General features: G+C 37.3%; 3 protein-coding genes across 3 annotated transcripts; 2 read left to right on the plus strand and 1 right to left on the minus strand.

The window, feature by feature from the left end:
- The first annotated feature begins 963 nt into the window (after positions 1-963).
- LOC137726225 (auxin-induced in root cultures protein 12) lies at positions 964-1,975 on the plus strand. Its single transcript, XM_068465117.2, has one exon. The coding sequence runs from the start codon at positions 1,054-1,056 to the stop codon at positions 1,834-1,836; it is 783 nt and encodes a 260-aa protein (XP_068321218.1). The 5' UTR covers positions 964-1,053; the 3' UTR covers positions 1,837-1,975.
- A 3,479-nt stretch (positions 1,976-5,454) lies between these two features.
- Positions 5,455-11,361, plus strand: LOC137725193 (uncharacterized). Its single transcript, XM_068463793.2, has 14 exons — positions 5,455-6,038; positions 6,155-6,264; positions 6,359-6,421; positions 6,514-6,694; positions 6,790-6,894; positions 6,996-7,129; positions 7,257-7,824; positions 8,414-8,479; positions 8,660-8,736; positions 9,173-9,454; positions 9,542-9,881; positions 9,969-10,121; positions 10,220-10,756; positions 10,927-11,361. The coding sequence occupies exons 1-14, from the start codon at positions 5,772-5,774 to the stop codon at positions 11,107-11,109; spliced, it is 3,066 nt and encodes a 1,021-aa protein (XP_068319894.2). The 5' UTR covers positions 5,455-5,771; the 3' UTR covers positions 11,110-11,361.
- A 195-nt stretch (positions 11,362-11,556) lies between these two features.
- Positions 11,557-14,895, minus strand: LOC137725194 (ras-related protein RABA5b). The gene is made up of 2 exons (XM_068463794.2): positions 14,456-14,895; positions 11,557-12,065 (listed from the first exon to the last, which is right to left on the minus strand). The coding sequence occupies exons 1-2, from the start codon at positions 14,784-14,786 to the stop codon at positions 11,749-11,751; spliced, it is 648 nt and encodes a 215-aa protein (XP_068319895.1). The 5' UTR covers positions 14,787-14,895; the 3' UTR covers positions 11,557-11,748.
- Positions 14,896-19,194: the final 4,299 nt, after the last annotated feature.

Raw genomic sequence — 19,194 nt, forward strand, 5'->3', positions numbered from 1 at the left:
TGTTTCTCATTTATACTGTCATGACTCATGTCATTTTCTTCTGGTGCAGTTCCGCGCAGCTATTCAGTTGCAGTTTGATTTCCATCGAGCAATTTACAATCTTGGAACCGTATTGGTTAGTTTGTTACTTATCTTAATAATTTTAGGATAATGTGATACTCCATTCATAATTTAAATGGACTCTCAGTTTCCTCTATAGTGGATAACAAGAAACCACTGGTTCTCTTATCTAATAATCCCCCGTAACTTGAATTACCAAACCTTGGTCTTTTTCTTACTTGCAGTACGGATTGGCTGAGGAGTCGAGGACACACTAAGAACTGGGGGATCTGGACACCCCAAAGAAGTTTCACCTAATGAGTTGTATAGTCAATCGGCTATCTACATTGCAGCTGCTCATGCTTTGAAACCAAATTACAATGTAAGGTTCCCATAGTTTTCTTTCTCAACCAATTTGATTTGATATTTATATGGAGAAAAGGATATCCCTTCAGTGAGAGAGACTTAATTTTCCTAATTCTTTCAGTGGTCATACCTTGATGTCTGCTTAATCTCGTTGGTTGAGAGATTATATTTTTGGTTTGCTGACATGATAATTTCTAATCTTCACAGCTTCCTTTACCATATCTTAAAGTTGGATATCTTACTGATCGTGATCGTGATCTGACTTTACCACCTGACTTTACCACCTGGTGTTGGTGAATCTGTAGTTCTGTACAATTTTTTTTTTCTTTCAAACAACAAAAAAAAAGAAAAAAAAAAAGAAAAAAGGGACCCGTGGACCCGGCCCGAACCGGCCCGTTTCAACCGGGCCGGGTAAGGTCCGGTTCTTATATTAAAAAATGTAATCCCCGGTCCGGCCCGCCCCGTTCCCTTTGAACTTAGGTCCGGTCCGGTCCCTTCAAAATTGGGCCCGGCCCGGCCCGTGCCCAGCCCTATATAAAGCCCCACAAGCTTTGTATTCGGCATAGAACACTCTCTCTCTCTCTCTCTCTCTCTCTGGCCCCCTTTTTCTTTCTTTCCACAGAGTTCTTATCTCGCCGCACTCCTTCAATGGCTTCCTCTCTCCCTCTCTCTCTCCTCCTCCAAATCTCATGCATTTCCCTCCTATTGGCTCTGCTAATCTCACCCGCCGCACAAGCAGCCACCTGCACCTCACCGACATTCAAAAACAACAAGGTCTACTCCAACTGCAACGACCTCCCCGCCCTCAACTCCTACCTCCACTGGACGTACAACCGCTCCAACTCCTCCCTCTCCATTGCCTTCGTCGCCGCCCCCGCCAAGACCGGCGGCTGGGTCGCTTGGGCCATCAACCCCACAGCCGAAAAAATGGCCGGGTCTCAGGCCCTACTGGCCCACCTAACGACCGACGGCACCCCGGTCGTCAAAACCTACAACATCAGCTCCTACAGCTCCATCATTCCAGGAAATCTCTCGTTCGACGTCTGGGACATCAGCGCCGAGTTCTCCAACAGCACCTACATGATCTTCGCCACCGTCAAGGTCCCAGAAAACAAGGAGTCCGTCAACCAGGTCTGGCAGGTGGGCCCCGGAGTCAACACCACCACTGGTTTCCCTGAAAAGCATGACTTTGCCCCCGCCAATCTCAGGTCCTATGGCCTCTTGAACTTGGTAGCTAATGCCACCACTAACTCCACTACCAATACCACCTGTGGGGCTTTGAGGCCTAGGTGTGGAGGAAACATGGGCTTGTTTTCCGTTTTGTTTTCGGTTGGTAGAGCTCTCGCAACGGTTGGTGGAGCTCTCGCTGAATTTCTAAATTTGGTAAGCTTAGTTTTATTTTTTTACTCTTTTTACTCTTCTCGTGCTTAATATTAACGTGATTGAAATCATTGAGGTTGATTGTATCGATCGAAGAAGAGACGGAGGTTTCAGGCCTTTCGCACTTATTTAGGTGGAAGAATATTTGTTATTATATTCCATGATATTATGAATCCCACTTTGATTGAAATCTGCTTCTTATCTGTATTTTTTTCTGGATAAATATGAGAACAGAACATTAATTAAAATCGGTAGTTTGTGAGTAGAGAGATGCTGCTCGATTTAGTTTATACTGTTATATTAATACGTGGTGATCTTTAGGTTTAGATTTTTCCTATATTTTCAATTTTTGTGGCTCGTACTAGCTTTACTCTTTTGAAGAAATAAGATAACGACATTTAGCAAACGAAAAGGGTCAATTGAATCTGAAAGTGAACGGTAAATGTGTCACACATAAATAATCAGAACGAGGCAATCGCTTGACGAGCGAGAAAGGAACAGGGCCAATTACCACACGTTCGACCCGAAAGTCTACATACCAGAGTCACAATGTGAGGATATGCTAAGGTATATGTTTTTTCAAACGAACTAATAATACTTATTTTCTTTAGTCAATCGGTTAAAGAAAATGATCGATAAATAAAGATAACTAGAAGTAGCTAGACATTCGCGTGAGAAGTGAAAAAAAGAACATAACCAATTATCACATGTTGGATGAAATGTTTACACATTACATGGTCGTAATGTGAGAATGCTAGGGTTTACATACATTTCTAATGACCTAATGGTCATAATGTGAGGTTGCTAGGGTTCAAACTCTTCCTCAGCTAGCTTTGTGTAAATTAGTACTAGCCTTCATGCACGCGCGTGCAGGATATATTTTTTGAATTACGGAGTGTTACGCACGACTTACACGTTTTAAATATATTTATATACGTAAATTGACAAAAAAATATTTGAAGTAAATGAATAATCTTAGATCTACGGAGTGTTACGCACGACTTACACGTTTTAAATGTATTTATATACGTAAATTGACAAAAAATATTTGAAGTAAATGAATAAACTTAGATCATGCTAGAAGAAGCCCCTCATAAACCAATTAAAGCAGCTGAATTAACATAATAATATTGGTTTCTATAGAATTTACAATAAGAATAGAGAAAATAATATTTAATGAACAATTGATTTAAATCACATTATTGCTAGCCCATTGTGAGACTAAGTTCACCCTCCTCCTTAGTGGAGATAATATCGTTTGTTAAAAAAAAAATCATTTGACAACTAATTTAATTATATTATTATCAGCATGCAAAAGATTATATAAAATTCTTTTGCCGAAATTATTATATAAAATTCGATTACACAAGATTTTATTATCTAAAGGTCAATAATCATGGAATCCAAGTCAATATATATAAGCGAATTACCCAACCGAAGTACGCCACATCCCACCTCACTCCCCTAATTTTATATTTCAATAAATAAATAAAACTAAATGCTAATGGGTGAGGGAACACCAGCACTTGGAAAAATTTCTCCTGGACTGCCGACCACCTAATATTCAAATCTAGCAATTATGGAAAAGGGGTCAATTCTGCTTGGCCATGTCATAGTGACGCATTGCTGATTATAAATAGAAAAATTAAAAATTAAAATAAAGACAAAAACTAAACAACTATTGAAACGAGTTAAATGATATTACTTGAGCGGACGAGAAAATTTTATGTGTCATCGAGTATATGATTGTTGTGTGTAATTAGCGGAGTGAGTTATGTTTTTGTTAAGATAAAGTGTTATTATTATGTTTATTATTTAGAATTGTATTTATCACAGGCCGTAAATCATTGAAAAAAATATCTTTCGTCGCATAATATATTCTCTAACTGTAAGGTATATTCTCTAACTGTAAGGTAGATTCTCTTCAAACTGAGCAATCGTGAAAATCTCTTTAAGATGAGGTTTGTGAAAATCTCTTTTGGTTACAATGGTCCCTTCACAAATTGTTTAGTGGGGCTTTCTGAGAATAGGACTTGTAGGTGTGCTAGTGCCACTAAATGGTATAGAGTGCATACATATCTTTCAACCTATGCCACAAGCTAGCGCATGCATTTTGGCACATCTTTCCTATGTACAAACAACCTTGGCCCTTAACTTCACGGCTGGCAAAGAGAACCCATACAAAGACATACAAAGCGTTTATGTGGATGAGGATACGAACTTGAGTGTAAGAGAGCAGATACATTGTCCTAGTTAACTGGCATAATTCAAATATGTGATATGCAATCACTTTCAATTAGAGAAACTATTGGGTTTATTTTAAACGGATGCAATCGCTAAAATTGGAGTGGGCTGGAGAACACTCGCACCTGACATTTCGAGCAATGCGTAAGAGGTGTAAATTACTATTATTACAAACTTGGTTGATTAAATCCACCTAATATCATGTCTATGTATTAGCTGGTCCAATATACTTCACAAGTTGAATAACACTTTAATAAGTTTACAACGATATATTTACAGCGAAGGAATTGTGCTAAGTCACAGAATGGATATGCTATAAGAATTTGGTATCGAATTCGTTATCAACAAGAGTCGAACTTAAGATTTCCTTAAAAGTGGAGAAAAAAACCAATAAAGCGTCATTCTCACTGAAAGTATTTGTTAATACATCAATATTGATATTTTAGTGTTTTATTTTTATTTGTTTATTACAAACAATAGCGTCAGTGAGTTAAATTGTTAGTTGTTTGAGAAAAGAGTGATTGGAGGGTGATCGGTGGTGATCAAACATTCACCCGAGTGCATAAGCATGCTTGCTTTTTGTTATTGCCGTAAAGCATCTGCGATATTGATACTATCGTTAAATGTTTTGATCGTGTACTTTCGAGGTCCAAAATGAGATCCAAAGGAAAATGAGATGGTGAATTTTAGGCCCAAAAGGAGAATGAGATGGTGAATTGTAGGCCCAAAAGACAGACCTGTTTATCCGTGCCCAGTTTAATATGGAATAAACCTGCAGGCCCATTTTAAACTATTAAAGTAGAAGTTCTTTTGTTGGAAAGAATGAAACAATGAACAAGTGCGTCAAACTTAGGTATGTAAAGTCATTTTTCTTCCAAAAGAACACACTTCTATGTTTAAATAATAAAACAAACTCTTTTATGAAAGTTATATGTCAATGGTTAAATTTTTGGTAAACGTGAATAGTTTTAGTTGAGAATTGTTGTCGGCATTTCAAAAATCTCATTGTGCACTTCAAATTTTCTATAATTAGAAAGAAAAATATATTTGTGAGGTGTGTAGATTGAGATTATTAAATTGTTAATAACAGTTCCCTTTAGTTACTCAGTTTCACTTTTTAATCTCCAAACGGACATTGTAATTTAACAAGTTCTGAATACTCTATTATTAACAATCCAAATTCAATCCACTCATTTTCTGAAACAACATTCTCTTTCTTTTCTCCTTGTTCAAGGATCCACTGTTATTTTTTTTTAATATTCAACAGACGAATAGTTGATCTGTAAATTAAAGAGTGACTATTCATTTGACTACTACAAAATCTGTCGAATATGTGTTTTTCTAGATTTAACTATTTAAAATAAAATTTTGGTGGTTTGATGACTCAAAATTGAGTATGTAAAAGCTTGTTCGTGATTAATTGGTACGACAATATTCAGCCTTTCATTTAGTTGAAAAATGTTTTTAGTTGGATTCGCATTAATAAGAATGAGGAGATATTTATAACGAGCAAAGCAATGATGCCAAGTTACCAATTCGATGTATCCGATTCCCTGGCATATGCCTTCACAACCCGCACACGATTCTCTCTCTTTTTTCTCAATCTCTAATTTTGGTAATTAAAATTAAATTAAAAAAATTAAAAAATAAAACTCAGACAGGCGAACAGGAACAATCCCTGTCGCCGCGCTTCGTGATCTTCGTCGGCGTTTATCCCGAACGAACAAATTAGCAAATCGCCAATGGAGTCGATACAAAGCAAAGTGGAGGCATGGATCAAGGAGCAGCGAGCCAAGCTCCTCAAGGTCTCCTGGGGCCCTCTGCAGTGGAGGATGAAGTGGCCCTGGCTCGGCAAGGAGGGCGACCGCGAGCGCCGCCGCAGGATCCACCAGGAGTACGAGCGCCGCCGCAAGCAGCTCCACGATCTCTGTGCCGCCGTCAAGGCCGACTCCGTCTCCGACCTCCAGGACATCCTCAGCTGCATGGTTCTCTCCGAGTGCGTTTACAAGGTCAGTAAAATATGTGAAAATCTTTCAATCTCTCTCTCTCTCTCTCTCTCGCATTTGATCATAGATTCAAACACCTTGTGTGCAATCTTAATGTTGTGATGAAATGCTTCGGATAGAGACCTGCTTCGGACTTGGTTTGGGCTGTGAATAAGTTTAAGTCCGACTTCGGAGGACAAATTGTTTCTCTCGAGCGTGTTCAACCTTCTTCGGATCACGTTCCTCACAGGTGTTTGATTTTTTTCGTTGCGAGGATTGTTTGATTTGAAAGTTTGCTTCTTGGGGTCGATTGTCTTAGCTGTTTTGCGTTTGGGTGTATGCAGTTATTTGTTGGCGGAATCCGGTGATACATTGTTTGCTTCTTTCATTGGAACCAAGCAGTACAAGTAAGAACCATTTGAATTCGATTAATTCATCCAGAATTCTATTCGTTACGTCGATATTTATTGTTTATTTGTTTGTTTGTTATTTTGCGAAGGGATGTGATGGCGGATGCAAACATATTTCAAGGTGCTATATTTCATGAGGATGTAGTGGAGGATACTAATGGGACTGAAACTACTAAATGTAATCCACCTGAAAAAGGAAAGGGAAATGGAGAAAATTTGTGGAATCCTCTTGAATCAAAAGCAAATAAAGCTAAACCTGCCGCACATCGGGTATGATTGTAGTCCCACGCACGAAATCACGCGCTCTTTTGTAACGCGCCAATATGATTTTCTAACATGCTATCTTTTCAAAATGTTACCTTTAGGGGTTCTTGGCTCGTGCTAAAGGGATACCTGCGTTGGAGTTGTACAGGCTTGCTCAAAATAAAAAACGGAACCTTGTGTTATGTGGTCACTCACTTGGTGGAGCAGTATGTCCGTTAGCTGTTTTGCTAGACAGTTTACTTGTTAGTGATCGCTTTGCTTGTTATTGGTTTGAGCTCATACTATCTTCGCTCTTTGGACAATGTAGGTAGCAGTATTAGCTACCCTTGCTATTTTGAGGGTGGTCGCTTCTTCTTCTTCTTCATTAAAGGAGAATGGAAATGTTAAAGTCAAATGCATCACATTTTCCCAGCCCCCTGTTGGGAATGCAGCTTTAAGAGAGTAGGTTTCTTGCCCTTTTTCAACTGTCTTTTTCTGGTATTTCATAGTTAGCAAAGATTATTCATGTCTCTATTCTCTTATTCCAGCGTAACTAAATCTCTGTTTTTTATCATCTATTTTCTTGTAGTTATGTTAGTAGAGAGGGATGGCAGCATTACTTCAAGAGTTACTGCATTCCCGAAGATCTGGTGCCTCGCATCCTGTCTCCTGCTTATTTTCATCATTATAACGCACAATCTCCTTCAGTGCCTGCTGAAACCGGAACTACCAGGATATCCATGTTAAAAAGTGAGGAAGTAGTAGGACAACGCAAAGAGAATGGTGGCGAACAGTTGGTTCTGGGTTTGGGACCTGTGCAGACTTCTATGTGGAGACTTTCGAAGCTTGTTCCCTTAGAAGGCATAAGAAGACAATTTAACAAATACAGAGGAAAGAACGTTGGTTCTGTGGAGACATCTTCTCAATCAGATTCTGTTGCAACAACTGTAGTAGATGATGACATGGTAGAACCACAGTCTCTTGAAATACAAGAAGGTTCTGATGGTATATCTCTTAAGCCTATCTCAGAAACTGATAAAGAGCCACTGGGTGTAGCACCAAGTGGGAAGTCAGCTAAAAAAAGCTCCACAAAAAATGGGGATAGCCGCACATGGCGCAGAGTCCCTTATTTACCTTCATATGTACCATTTGGGGAGGTATTATATTACAAACTGGAAGCCCTTGTATAATCTTCTTCAAGCTTAGGTGCATGCATGTGGGCTTGTAAAGTAGTCCAAATTATTGAATGTGTGATGGTTCGTTGCTATCAGTATCTTTGTTGTTCTGTCTTCTACCCCCTGAGATCTCTATAATCTTAGATTGGCGTTGCAATTGTTATGTTGCTTATGGTATTTTGTACATTTTGCGTTTGTCTGCAATGAGCTGTAAGCTAAAGTACTTAATTGCCAGTCCTCAGTAGCTACGCATTCTTGATTTAGTCAACAAGATGTTGTCTTCTATGCCGTTACCCAACCTATATGCTTGGATAAAACATTTTTAGCAAATACCGTCTCGGTTTACCTGTTAGGAAACATATTTGATGCCTTCTTGCTTTGTACTTCAAAGTGATTTTTGTTGTGCTTTGTTTAAATTTTTTTTTTTGACGGCATGAAGGCATTATTTGCTCTCTTTGCTGATGACATTGTGATTTTATCTTGGTGCTTTTGTATGCCTCAAAATGCTAATTGTTAACTTGGTTTACAGTTGTCAACTGAACTCGTCTGAAATTCTTTTATGTTGTGCCAGCTTTATCTCTTGGACAATTCGTCAGTGAAGTCACTATCAGATGCAGAGTACTCAAAGTTGACATCGGTAGGCACTTCCTTTGCTTGACCATCAGTTATTTCTTTATTTTTTTTCTTTTGGATTATATTAGTTCTGCTGGTTAAGGGTTTTTGTTGACATTTTTTCTTGTTTACACGTAGCTATTAGTTGTCATTGTGTCTGGAATATCTCATTTCATTTGCTTTCTTCTGGCAAAGACATTTTCAGGTCAGGTCTGTGATTGCGGAGCTGAGGGAACGATTTCAATCACATTCAATGAAGTCATATAGGTTTCGCTTCCAGAGGTAATAACGATTCTACCTTACAAAAATATATCTCTTGTTAATCTGATTATTTGTTGACCTGCTGCAATATCCTTTCTTCCCAAATTGGTGGTGGGACACTGGTTTGAAGGACTATGTTTGCCTTTTGGTTGATCTTATTTGTTGCTTTCTTTTCATCCTGTTTTCCTTACAAATAATCTTTACAAATATCAAATCACATTTGGACCTATGTCAGTGACCAAGCATTTAACATATGAATACAACAGATGATCTAAATCTATATTCAGGAATGAGACAAGGTCCAGTGTAATCTAGTTAGGGCATCTAATTTGAATTTCTTGCACCTTGTACCTGGAATTCGGTATGTAGTTGGAAAATGCAATCTCATGTCTTCATTTGGACCTTCTTGTAACTTTTCTTCCATTTCTTACTTGACGGGACCTTGTTGCCTCTGCAGAATCTATGACCTGTGCATGAAAGATGATACGTCGCCTTTTTCAGCCATAGAACAACTACAGCAGTTTCCACATCTACAGCAGTGGCTTGGTCTTGCAGTTGCAGGAACTGTGGAGCTTGGGCATATTGTTGAGTCTCCAGTTATTCGGACAGCTACTTCAGTTGCTCCTCTTGGATGGAATGGCATACTTGGTGAGAAGAACGGAGATCCCTTAAAAGTTGATATCACTGGTTATGGATTGCATCTTTGTACACTTGTGCATGCCCAAGTGAATGGTAACTGGTACTGTTCTGTGCAACTGTATCTTCAATGATTCTACTCTATCTGCAGTCAATTATTTTATTTACGTAACACTGTATCTTCAATTAGGTGTTCAACAACAGTAGAATCGTTTCCTTCAACCCCAGCTTATTCCTCAAATTGTGGAGAAAATCTGGAACTACAAAAAATGCGAGTCTTAATTGGAGCCCCATTGAAACAGCCGCCAAAGTATCAGATGGAAGCAGATTCAGTGATGCATGTGTTTTCTGCTATTGATTCCAACACGGCTAATCTTAGTAGGGAGCACACTTCAGGACCATTTCATGAGGAAAAGTCCATGCGTCCTGAAGGGTTAAGTGAATTTTTCATATTTTGTACCAGTGACTTCACCACAGTTTCTAAAGAGGTGCATGTGAGAACTCGTAGGGTGCGGTTACTTGGTCTTGAGGTATTGATGCTTGAATTCTTGGTAATAAAAACTTGTCTTATATATTTTATTTCGTGTAGTTACTCACATGATTTATTGCCCATGTAGGGAGCCGGAAAGACTTCCCTTTTTAAGGCAATACTATCCCAAGGCAGAATTACCCATATTACAAATATTGAGAATCTGCTTCCAGAAACTGACGCCCAAGAAGGTGTTTCTCTTGGTTTATGCTTCTGTGATTCAGCAGGGGTAAATTTGCAGGTATTTCCTCCTTCCATGGTAAAGAATGTCCCTGTTGGCATGGATTATTTTATACTTTCTCATGATTTATTGTCATATTTCTCGAATTTGTGTTGCAGGAGCTGAATTTGGAGGCTACTCGTTTCAGAGATGAACTATGGACAGGAATTCGTGATCTTAATCGGAAGACCGACTTGATTGTTCTTGTTCATAACCTGTCTCATAGAATACCACACTTAAATCACTCAAATGGATCGCAACAAAAGCCAGCCCTTACACTTCTGCTGGATGAGGCAAAATCTTTGGGAATTCCTTGGGTCCTTGCTGTAACAAACAAATTTTCTGTCAGTGCTCATCAGCAGAAGGCAGCAATTGATGCTGTTGTCCAGTCATACCAAGCATCTCCAAGGACCACTGGCATTATCAATTCCTGTCCATATGTCACGCCAAGTGCTGCAAGCACTAATTTGTCATGGGGTGCAACCACCGGAGATGCTGATGGAAGGATGGGTGCTCAAAGCTTATTTTTTGCTCCCATCAATTTTGTGAAGCGGCCTTTCCAGAAGAAAGAAATTATTCTCCCAGTTGAGGGTGTCAACTCTCTTCGTCAAGTAGTCCATCATGTACTGCGGAGCCACGAGGAAGCTGCATTGCAGGTGAACAAATGTTTCATAGATCTTATGTTGCAATAGGGTTTTTCTGCTCTCGAGATTTGTTGCTTACTGTTTCACTGTCATATATGCTTGTGGACGGGGGTGCTAGTGGTATAAATACCATTTTATCTACCAAAATTATTCACGTCTACTAAATGATTTTCGATTTGAAGGAACTTGCAAGAGATAGGCTGTTGGTGGAAGTGGAAAGAGAGCGTACAATCGCCATGGGACGTGATTCTCAAGCCAAGTCAAATTCTCTTACTTCTGCAGCTGTGGGTGCTTCCCTCGGAGCCGGTCTTGGCATTGTCTTGGCTGTTGTCATGGGTGCAGCATCCGCCTTGAGGAAGCCTTAGAGAACTCACATCTCCGTAATTTATGCGGCGCAATCAGCAGTTGTTTCATGTTAGTAGTTGTAGTTGCAGGCCATTTTTTCATTTTTGTTGCTCTTAAAAGTGATTTGAGTTAACAAAATAGGTCTTCTTGGAATGGGAAATGTTCTCCCGAATAATTTTTAATTTACTGTACAGATAAATTTATTTTGATAGATATATAGTTAATGTATCCTTGTGTACCTTTGTTTCTTATACCAAAAAATCATTGATCAATTGCAAGGGTTCGTTTGTCCAAAAAAAAAATTGTAAGGGTTTGTAATTTAGCTGCTTAAGAACATTTACCTATGCACCAGATATCTCGAGTTTGAATTCTCTCTCCCCCGATAATGATTTTTCTATTTTTCACTCTTGTTTGCAACTAAAAAAGTTTAATTTCCAAATAATTAATAATAAAACCCAACCAAAGCGGAAAATAAAACCTCCAAAGAATTCAAACTGTTCCCAGGATTCCCAACACAATACTGTAATAAGAACTTGAAATTTTAGAAAACTATGAAAATAGTTTTGTTGATATATCTAATCCCCAATTAAAGGTTTATGAATGACTGCTGGGGGTGAAGGAACACTCTGAATGTAAACGTAAAACCCAAGGAATAGGGATCATCCACCGCAACAAGAGAGATTCATCCGGCTTTTCGAGTCTGCCCCGTTTTTCACCAGGCTTACTCGGTTCACAGACAACTCGGCCTTGTAGGAATCAGAATTTAGGACTTTGCGGCTGACATTGTTGTAAATCTCCCGGATAACTATCTCAAAAGCCGTTTGAACGTTGGTGGAATTCAGTGCAGAAGTCTCCATGAAGAATAGCCCTTGTTCCTCAGCAAGGTTTTTGCCTTCTTCCAAGCTCACAGCCCTAAGATCCTCCAAATCACACTTGTTTCCTACCAGCATCCTTGCTACTGTTGTTTCACAATGAGCTGCGTAATCATTCCATTAAGCGTTAACTGTCTGACCCTCGATAAATTAGAAATATGAATATGAATGTCAAAATGATCAGAAAGTTAAAACAAAACCTGCAAACTAATTAAGGGTAAAACCAACAAGTTCTATAAGCATCTTAATGAATCCAAAGTATTAGCCACTGAATTACTCTAAGTTGCATCTATTTGTAAACACACAAAAATACTACGGTTCGTATTCGTTAGACGGGATATTTCTGTAAGAAACTTAGGCTGCTGAACAGAATATAATAAGCATTCACAATCAATTTCTTACGCTTTCACTAAATCATGTCAAGTACATTGCACAATTTGAGGAATTTAGAAACATAAGCAAAACTATATCAGAACCAACCTGGCTTCAACAAGCCGAAAACATTAGCCTGCAACCGGTGCAATCCAAGCCACACTTGTGGCTCAAGTTGGGACCAGGTTCTAAGGCAGGTATAAAGTTCTAACATTAATGAAAAAATGTTGAATAACTTGGGAAGTAGTTGCCTTTCAATATGAATAAGCAAACTCCCCCGTTAAGCAATCCACAAATCATAACTCCTTGAATTACAACTTAAATGCTTGACCTAACCTCGAAAATGTTCAGCAGCAATTATATCCAAGTTTTGCTCCCTAAGAAGACCACATTTATATACAACACCTTCCCTATTCACACTGGCACTGGCACTGCATATCAGCCACAAAAGCAGTAGCATTTCATTTGGGGTTTCTCATTTCTGCACAAAGTTGTTTCAAGTTGCAACCAAACTTTCATTACGACACCATTTTCAGGGAAGAACGTGTTCCCAAGTAATTAGAAGCTTTTTATTCCCAACTATACAAAAAGAAATGGTAAAATTGCCAGTTCTTTACTCGCACAATGTATAATCAGAACCAGACCAATTGAGCAAAAAATTGAGTGGAAATATAATAAACCAAATAAAGCATCCAATATTTCATTTAAGGATGGAAAAAATTCCCAAAAATCCTGAACCAAGCCCAAAAAATCCTGATTCCAAACCAAAATTCCTGAAATTCGGGATGAAATACCGAACCGATCCCAAAATTTCGATACGGGGATTCGGTATTGTCTACACAATTTTTCAGTAATCCCTTACCAAACCGAAAAAGTATTATATATTTATATATATAATTATATATACATGCCTTTTATGCAAAGAGATCCACATTTTTTTTTCAAAAAATAGAGATTAGGTGAGGGGCTCAATCCACATCGAATTTCAACGATTCGAACCATCTATTTTGTAAGTCTCAATTCATAGATCATCATTGCAAAAATTCAATTCAATCCGAAACCATTTGCCTATTTAATTATCAAGATAAAATTTCATTATTTATTATATAACAAAGTATTTGTTAATTTCTTTGAACCCAATCAAATATCTTAAACATTTCCGATTTAGCTAATATTTTGTAAGAATGATCTTTGAGGTACAACTTAAAAAATAGAAGGTTCACATCGTTAATGTTCGATGTAGTTTGAACCCTATAACTAATTCCCATTTTTATAAAAAAAATGGATATGCCTTCCCTTAAAGATTTCCATTATATATATAAAATAAATTCAAACGGTTGCTAACTACTAGTAGTAATATAATTGGTGTGGTCTACAAGTAGGGACCATAAACATTTATCGTCACTTTTGCCTATATATATATATATAAAATACATTCGAATGGTTGCTAACTACTAGTAGCAATATAATTGTTCTGGTCTATAAGTAGTAACCATAACCATTTATCGCCACATTTGTCGGTCCATACCTCCCACAAATATGTCTTTTTCTTCAATACGAAATCAAAAAATTGTATGGTAAGTTTTCGAACATATTAGGTTTGTAATTTATTTTTTTTGCTTTTGGATTTTGTTACTTATTTTATTTGGATTGCATGTTAATTTAACTTGGTATGAATGATTGCTATTTCAATTTATATGAAATTTAGGAATACCAAACCATACCGGAATACCAAAAATATTTTAGGAATCCTGAAAATTAGGAATACCGAAATTTTGATTTGGAATTGATCTTCAAATTCTCGTTCCGAAAATTTTTGATTTGGGATTTAAGATTCTATTTTTGGTTTGAAATCTCATACCGAACCACCCCTAATTTCATTAACCAAATAATCTCTTCATTGTTCCTACATTTTCTCACAAACCAAACAGAAAAATCAATCTCAACAAAAGGGGTAGGCAAAAACTTACTGGTAAAGACAAATACAGCTAAAACAATCACCCTCTGCTAACCAAAACTTGATATCATCCAAAACCCACAAAAAATCTTCATTTTCCCGCATATTCTCACCAACCAAACAGAAAAAACCAATCTTTAACAAAAGTGTCATGCAAAAACTTACTGGTAAGCTCATCGAGCCATCGCTTGACGCTCTCGAAGGTGGTCTTCCTACTGATATCGTAGACAATCAGGGCGCCAACAGCGCCTCTGTAGTAAGCAGAGGTGACGGCCCTGAAGCGCTCTTGGCCGGCGGTGTCCCAGATCTGTGCTTTGATCATTTTTCCGTCGATTTCCAATTCTTGGGTCAGAAACTCGACCCCGATTGTGGCCTTGTTGTTGGGGTCGAACTCGTTGCGGGCGAACCGCGAGAGGAGGTTGGACTTGCCCACCGCCGAGTCGCCTATTAGCACCACCTTGAACAAGTACTCCTCTCCTTCGAGCCCTTCCTCCATTGGGTCTCTCTCTCTCTCGGATTCTCCCTGTGAGTTTTCTTTGAGACACTGACTTGCTTGGACTTTTTATGGAAAGGAAAGGCGTTTTGTGCGCGTGTGTGTGCATGCGAGGAAGTTCGGGTTAGTTTTGTAGCGCTTGAAATTAGGTTAGGACAATGCTGCGTAATAGGCGGGTTAATCAAATTTTGGTGATTTTCTTAATATTTCTTTTTGTTGTTATATATACGTTTTTATACGTTGAGTTTTTGGGTTAGGCCTTTGATTTGCGAGTAGGATATTACGGTGACGACACTTAAATCTAATAACATGTTTTTGTCCATCACAATTACTTGTGATGATATTTCAAGCCAATTACATAGTGGCATGTATCTTAATTTATTCATAAAACGCGTTAATAAATTTACGTGTCGTCACCGTAGTATCTCACTCACGTGAATGTTTCATAAGACAATAATTGTGTTCACCATTAGGCGCACATTTTGTCCATTCAGTTATAATTAATGTATTTTCACTATTAAAATAAAAATCATAATCGTAATTGTTCATTAGCTTAACCATTTAGTCATTTACTGAACTAATCAACAATTTTAATAACTAAAATCCTCAAGAAAAGCCATCCATGTATTCTTTACATATTAATTGCTACAAATCTCTAATTTTGTTAAAGTATTTTTAAAAAATTATTAAGAAAATAGAATATTCCAATTATAATATTTTTTTAAAGAAAAATAACGAAATTCATTAACACAAAGTATATCCTACCCGTGACCATGAATGGCTTTTATTTGCATGCTGATACAAATTAAGCTATAATTAATCGATATGGTTGTCGGTTAAGTGGGTACTCATATTGAAAGCAAGCCGGACAGCGATTTGTGACAATATTTATTGGAAAAAAAATATATATATATTTGAACATTATGACAGCATGTGGTTTCATTTGATGATAACAAAAACATCGATCACCATTTCAATCATGACATAAATGTTACAATTAAAATCATTCGTAAATAGTAATTGACGAGTTTATAAACACATCACATGACGGTGTGCGTTCCCGTAAAGTATGCTCTACCATGCTTATGCCAGTTTGGTTGTTTCGTATTTTGTTATGGAACACAAGTGAGTACCTCAGTATTATTTTTTTATAATACAAAAATAGTTAAACCACCTTCTAGTAATAATAAGGACAAAATTAAGAGGAACCAGGCTGGGAAACTAAAGCCCAGCATGCAGAATAAAAGGCCCAGAGCGCACCAATTATTTTAATTCCAACATGTGCCTCTGACAAAAATATTTCTCCGTCAGCCCATTCCCTTAACTTCCGTAAGCCCAAGTCCAAATTTCAGTCCTCTCAACAGACCTTAGTCCACAAATAAATAAAAAACCAGACGAAAAAATAAAAAAAATAGAATCAATTCTCTAAAGGTATCATTTCCTACAAAATCTCCATCTTCTCTACAATCTCTTTCCATTAGTATAGATAATATTATTATTATTATTATTTTTTGAAATAATAATATTGTTTGTTAAAAAAAAAAAAAGGTCAAGTAAAGATGCACAAACATTGAATCCAACGGTCATATGATTTTAAATTTAAGTAATTTTTAGTTTATATGATATTTGAGAGAATAAGTATAAAATAAACTGTTTGAATCGTTAAAATATATTAAAAAGTAGACGGCGTAGAAATGTGTGTTAAAAACTATGTAAAAAAGTAGTGCGGCAAATTCAGTTCAAAGATAGAAAATTTAACTAATCGGGTTACATCTCTTCCCAGAGTGTCCTCTTTTCTTAACTGGGCGTTCACTAGTAGACGCAAGGAGAAGACTTCTTTTTTTTTGGGCGAACCGCAAGGAGAAGACTTTTATAAAAGCAACTTGGAAGTGAGAAGTCGAATTGTAAGAAATGTGCAAGCCCAAAAAGTTGACCATGATCAGATACTTCCTCATGCAGAGACCCGGTGCTTTTTTGACCAAAAGTGCTTTATTGATCAGATAAGAAGAGCCCGTGCTTAAGTTTAAATTGAACCATGGAGAGAAACTTTGTTATGATTGATTCCCCGAAAAGCAATTAGTATTGATTGAGGGTTTTTTTGGGAAGAGATCTCATCTGGATCTCTCCCACCAAGTTTTAGTGATCCTAAAATCTGGGCTTTTGAAATTTGATTAAACGACTATAATTATTATAATTTTAAAAAGATCTCTTGTTTGTAGCCGTTCGATCAAATTTTAAAGTCCGGATCTCCGGATCCTTAGGATTTGGTAGGAGAGATTCGGATAGGATCTCTTCCTGGTTTTTTTTTATTATGAAGAAAATATAAAATTCCTTGCTGATTCCAAAACAATTGAAAAGTTATGAATCAGGAAGGCATGAATGTGAAAGTGAATGCATATAGGTGAAGGAGCTCAACTAGGCTTTCTCTAGTTTTTCATATATAAATTGGAAGACGTTTTTCATATATACTTTGGATTATGAATTGTAAGGTGACTAGGTGAGAGTTACATATTTTTCTGACCGCATGTATTAGTAACATGAGATAATGTAATATCTGGCCCCATTTACAACCGTCCCTTAAAAGAACATCTTAAATAATATCAGACGAATCCTTAAATCACTTTAAACATTCATCAGTAGTCAAAATATATCTAGCCAAAAGATGGAAATGAGAATAACTTAAATACTCATTTTTAGTAAGAAAATATGCCATACTTAAGTCAAGGGGGATTAAGCTCTACTATATGTGTAGTAAGTAAAAGTTCTCGGATCGGCACTAGGTTAATCTAGAGGGGTGAATAGGTTTCAACTTAAAAATCCAAAATCAATTTTCAATTTAATTTTTTTCACATTCACAATACATATCAAATTATCATACACATATGCAGTAAAAAAATAAAATAAAATATGCACACAATATGTAGGATTTAATGAGGCAAAACCCACTACCGGGAAATTCTTCGACTCCCAAGCCAATACAAACGCTAAGAGAAATGAGTATAGCAAGACTTACAAAACTCATTCAACTAGACATGCATATTAGTAGGCAGTTTTGTCTTCACGTTTTGCTACTCTTGTAGAATTATTAGAGAGATGGGTCATAAGCCCACTTTCAACAACACCGATATTGTCTCTACTTTGGTAATTGTCACTTGAATAATTTGTCAGGTGTGGGGTTTTATTATAAAATTGTCAAAGAGATGGGCCAAGGACTCATCACCAACAATACCGATATTGTCCCAACTTGGTAATTACCACCTGCACAATCCGTCAAATGTGAGTTTTTATCACAAAAGGTTTCGGTATTAGTTGTAGTGAGGTTAGGATATTTAACCTCTTCTTTCTTTCTCTAGCTGATATGGGATTTCAACACGCCTCCTTACGTGAGACCTAATTAGTGGATCACATGTGGAAGATCCACACATCGGCAACCACGTAGAGTCAAGGGAACCCACCCATCACGTGGCAATATAGTACGGGCCTGCTCCCTAACTCTGATACCATGTAGAATTATTAGAGATATGAGCCAAAAGCTCACTACCAACAACACCGATATTGTCCCCAACTTGGTAATTACCACCTGCAAAATTCGTCAAGTGTGAGGTTTTATCACAAAAGGCCTCGGTATTAGTTGGAGTGAGATTAGGATATTTAAATTCTTCTTTCTTTCTTTCTTTCTCTAGCCGAAGTGGGATTTCAACATTTGTCACATATGACCTCGGTATTAGTTGGAGTGAGGTTAGGACATTTAAACTCTCTTTTTCTTAGAGATATGGTCAATATGGGATATTTCAACAACTCGATCCCTCTTTAGCATTCGAGTGGAAGTGGCACGACACTAATGCGGTCGTTAATAACTGTCTTCTTCTTCTTAAACTTTGCAAGATACTAACATGGCCGTTAGTCACATTCTTCTCAAACTCTATAGGATAATAATGAGAAGAGAAACATTGCAAGGGCTTATAAGAGGTTGAGCTACTCTCATATTGTCAATTGCTTTTATGGTGGAACCTTAACTTTCTTCACCCAATTCGTGTTGTCCATGTGTTGGGCTTGAAAATTCGTCAAGCGTGGGAGAGTGTGTGAGAATGTGAAGGTAAAAGAGCCCCACATTGGTGAAAAGAGAAACTTTGTAAAGGTTTATAAGAGGATGGGCTACACCCCAAATGACCAATTTATTTTATGGTAATACCTCAATTTTCTTCAAATAACATGATAATGCAAATATGTAAAATAATATAATTTTGGGTAAATTACATAAAACTACCTCAACTATTGGGTCAGTCACAGTTTCATACTCCATCTTTAAAAAATGTCAATGTCATACCTCATCTTATGAATTTGTTACAATTTCATATATTCCGTCATTTTGTCTGTCAATTCTTCCGTTAAATAGTGACGTGGATTGAGA

The sequence above is a fragment of the Pyrus communis genome, chromosome 5, assembly GCF_041283825.1.
Source record: "Pyrus communis isolate YQ-2024b chromosome 5, ASM4128382v1, whole genome shotgun sequence".
Classification (NCBI taxonomy): domain Eukaryota; kingdom Viridiplantae; phylum Streptophyta; class Magnoliopsida; order Rosales; family Rosaceae; genus Pyrus; species Pyrus communis.

Excerpts from the sequence above, each read along its gene's own strand:
- LOC137726225 (XM_068465117.2), top strand. The coding sequence starts at position 1,054 with ATGGCTTCCTCTCTCCCTCTCTCTCTCCTCCTCCAAATCTCATGCATT.
- LOC137725193 (XM_068463793.2), top strand. The coding sequence starts at position 5,772 with ATGGAGTCGATACAAAGCAAAGTGGAGGCATGGATCAAGGAGCAGCGA. Across the intron at positions 6,422-6,513 it reads ATTGGAACCAAGCAGTACAA|GGATGTGATGGCGGATGCAA; the intron begins GTAAGAACCATT and ends TATTTTGCGAAG. Across the intron at positions 6,695-6,789 it reads CTAAACCTGCCGCACATCGG|GGGTTCTTGGCTCGTGCTAA; the intron begins GTATGATTGTAG and ends TGTTACCTTTAG.
- LOC137725194 (XM_068463794.2), bottom strand. The coding sequence starts at position 14,786 with ATGGAGGAAGGGCTCGAAGGAGAGGAGTACTTGTTCAAGGTGGTGCTA. Across the intron at positions 12,066-14,455 it reads ATGGCTCGATGAGCTTACCA|CTCATTGTGAAACAACAGTA; the intron begins GTAAGTTTTTGC and ends ATGATTACGCAG.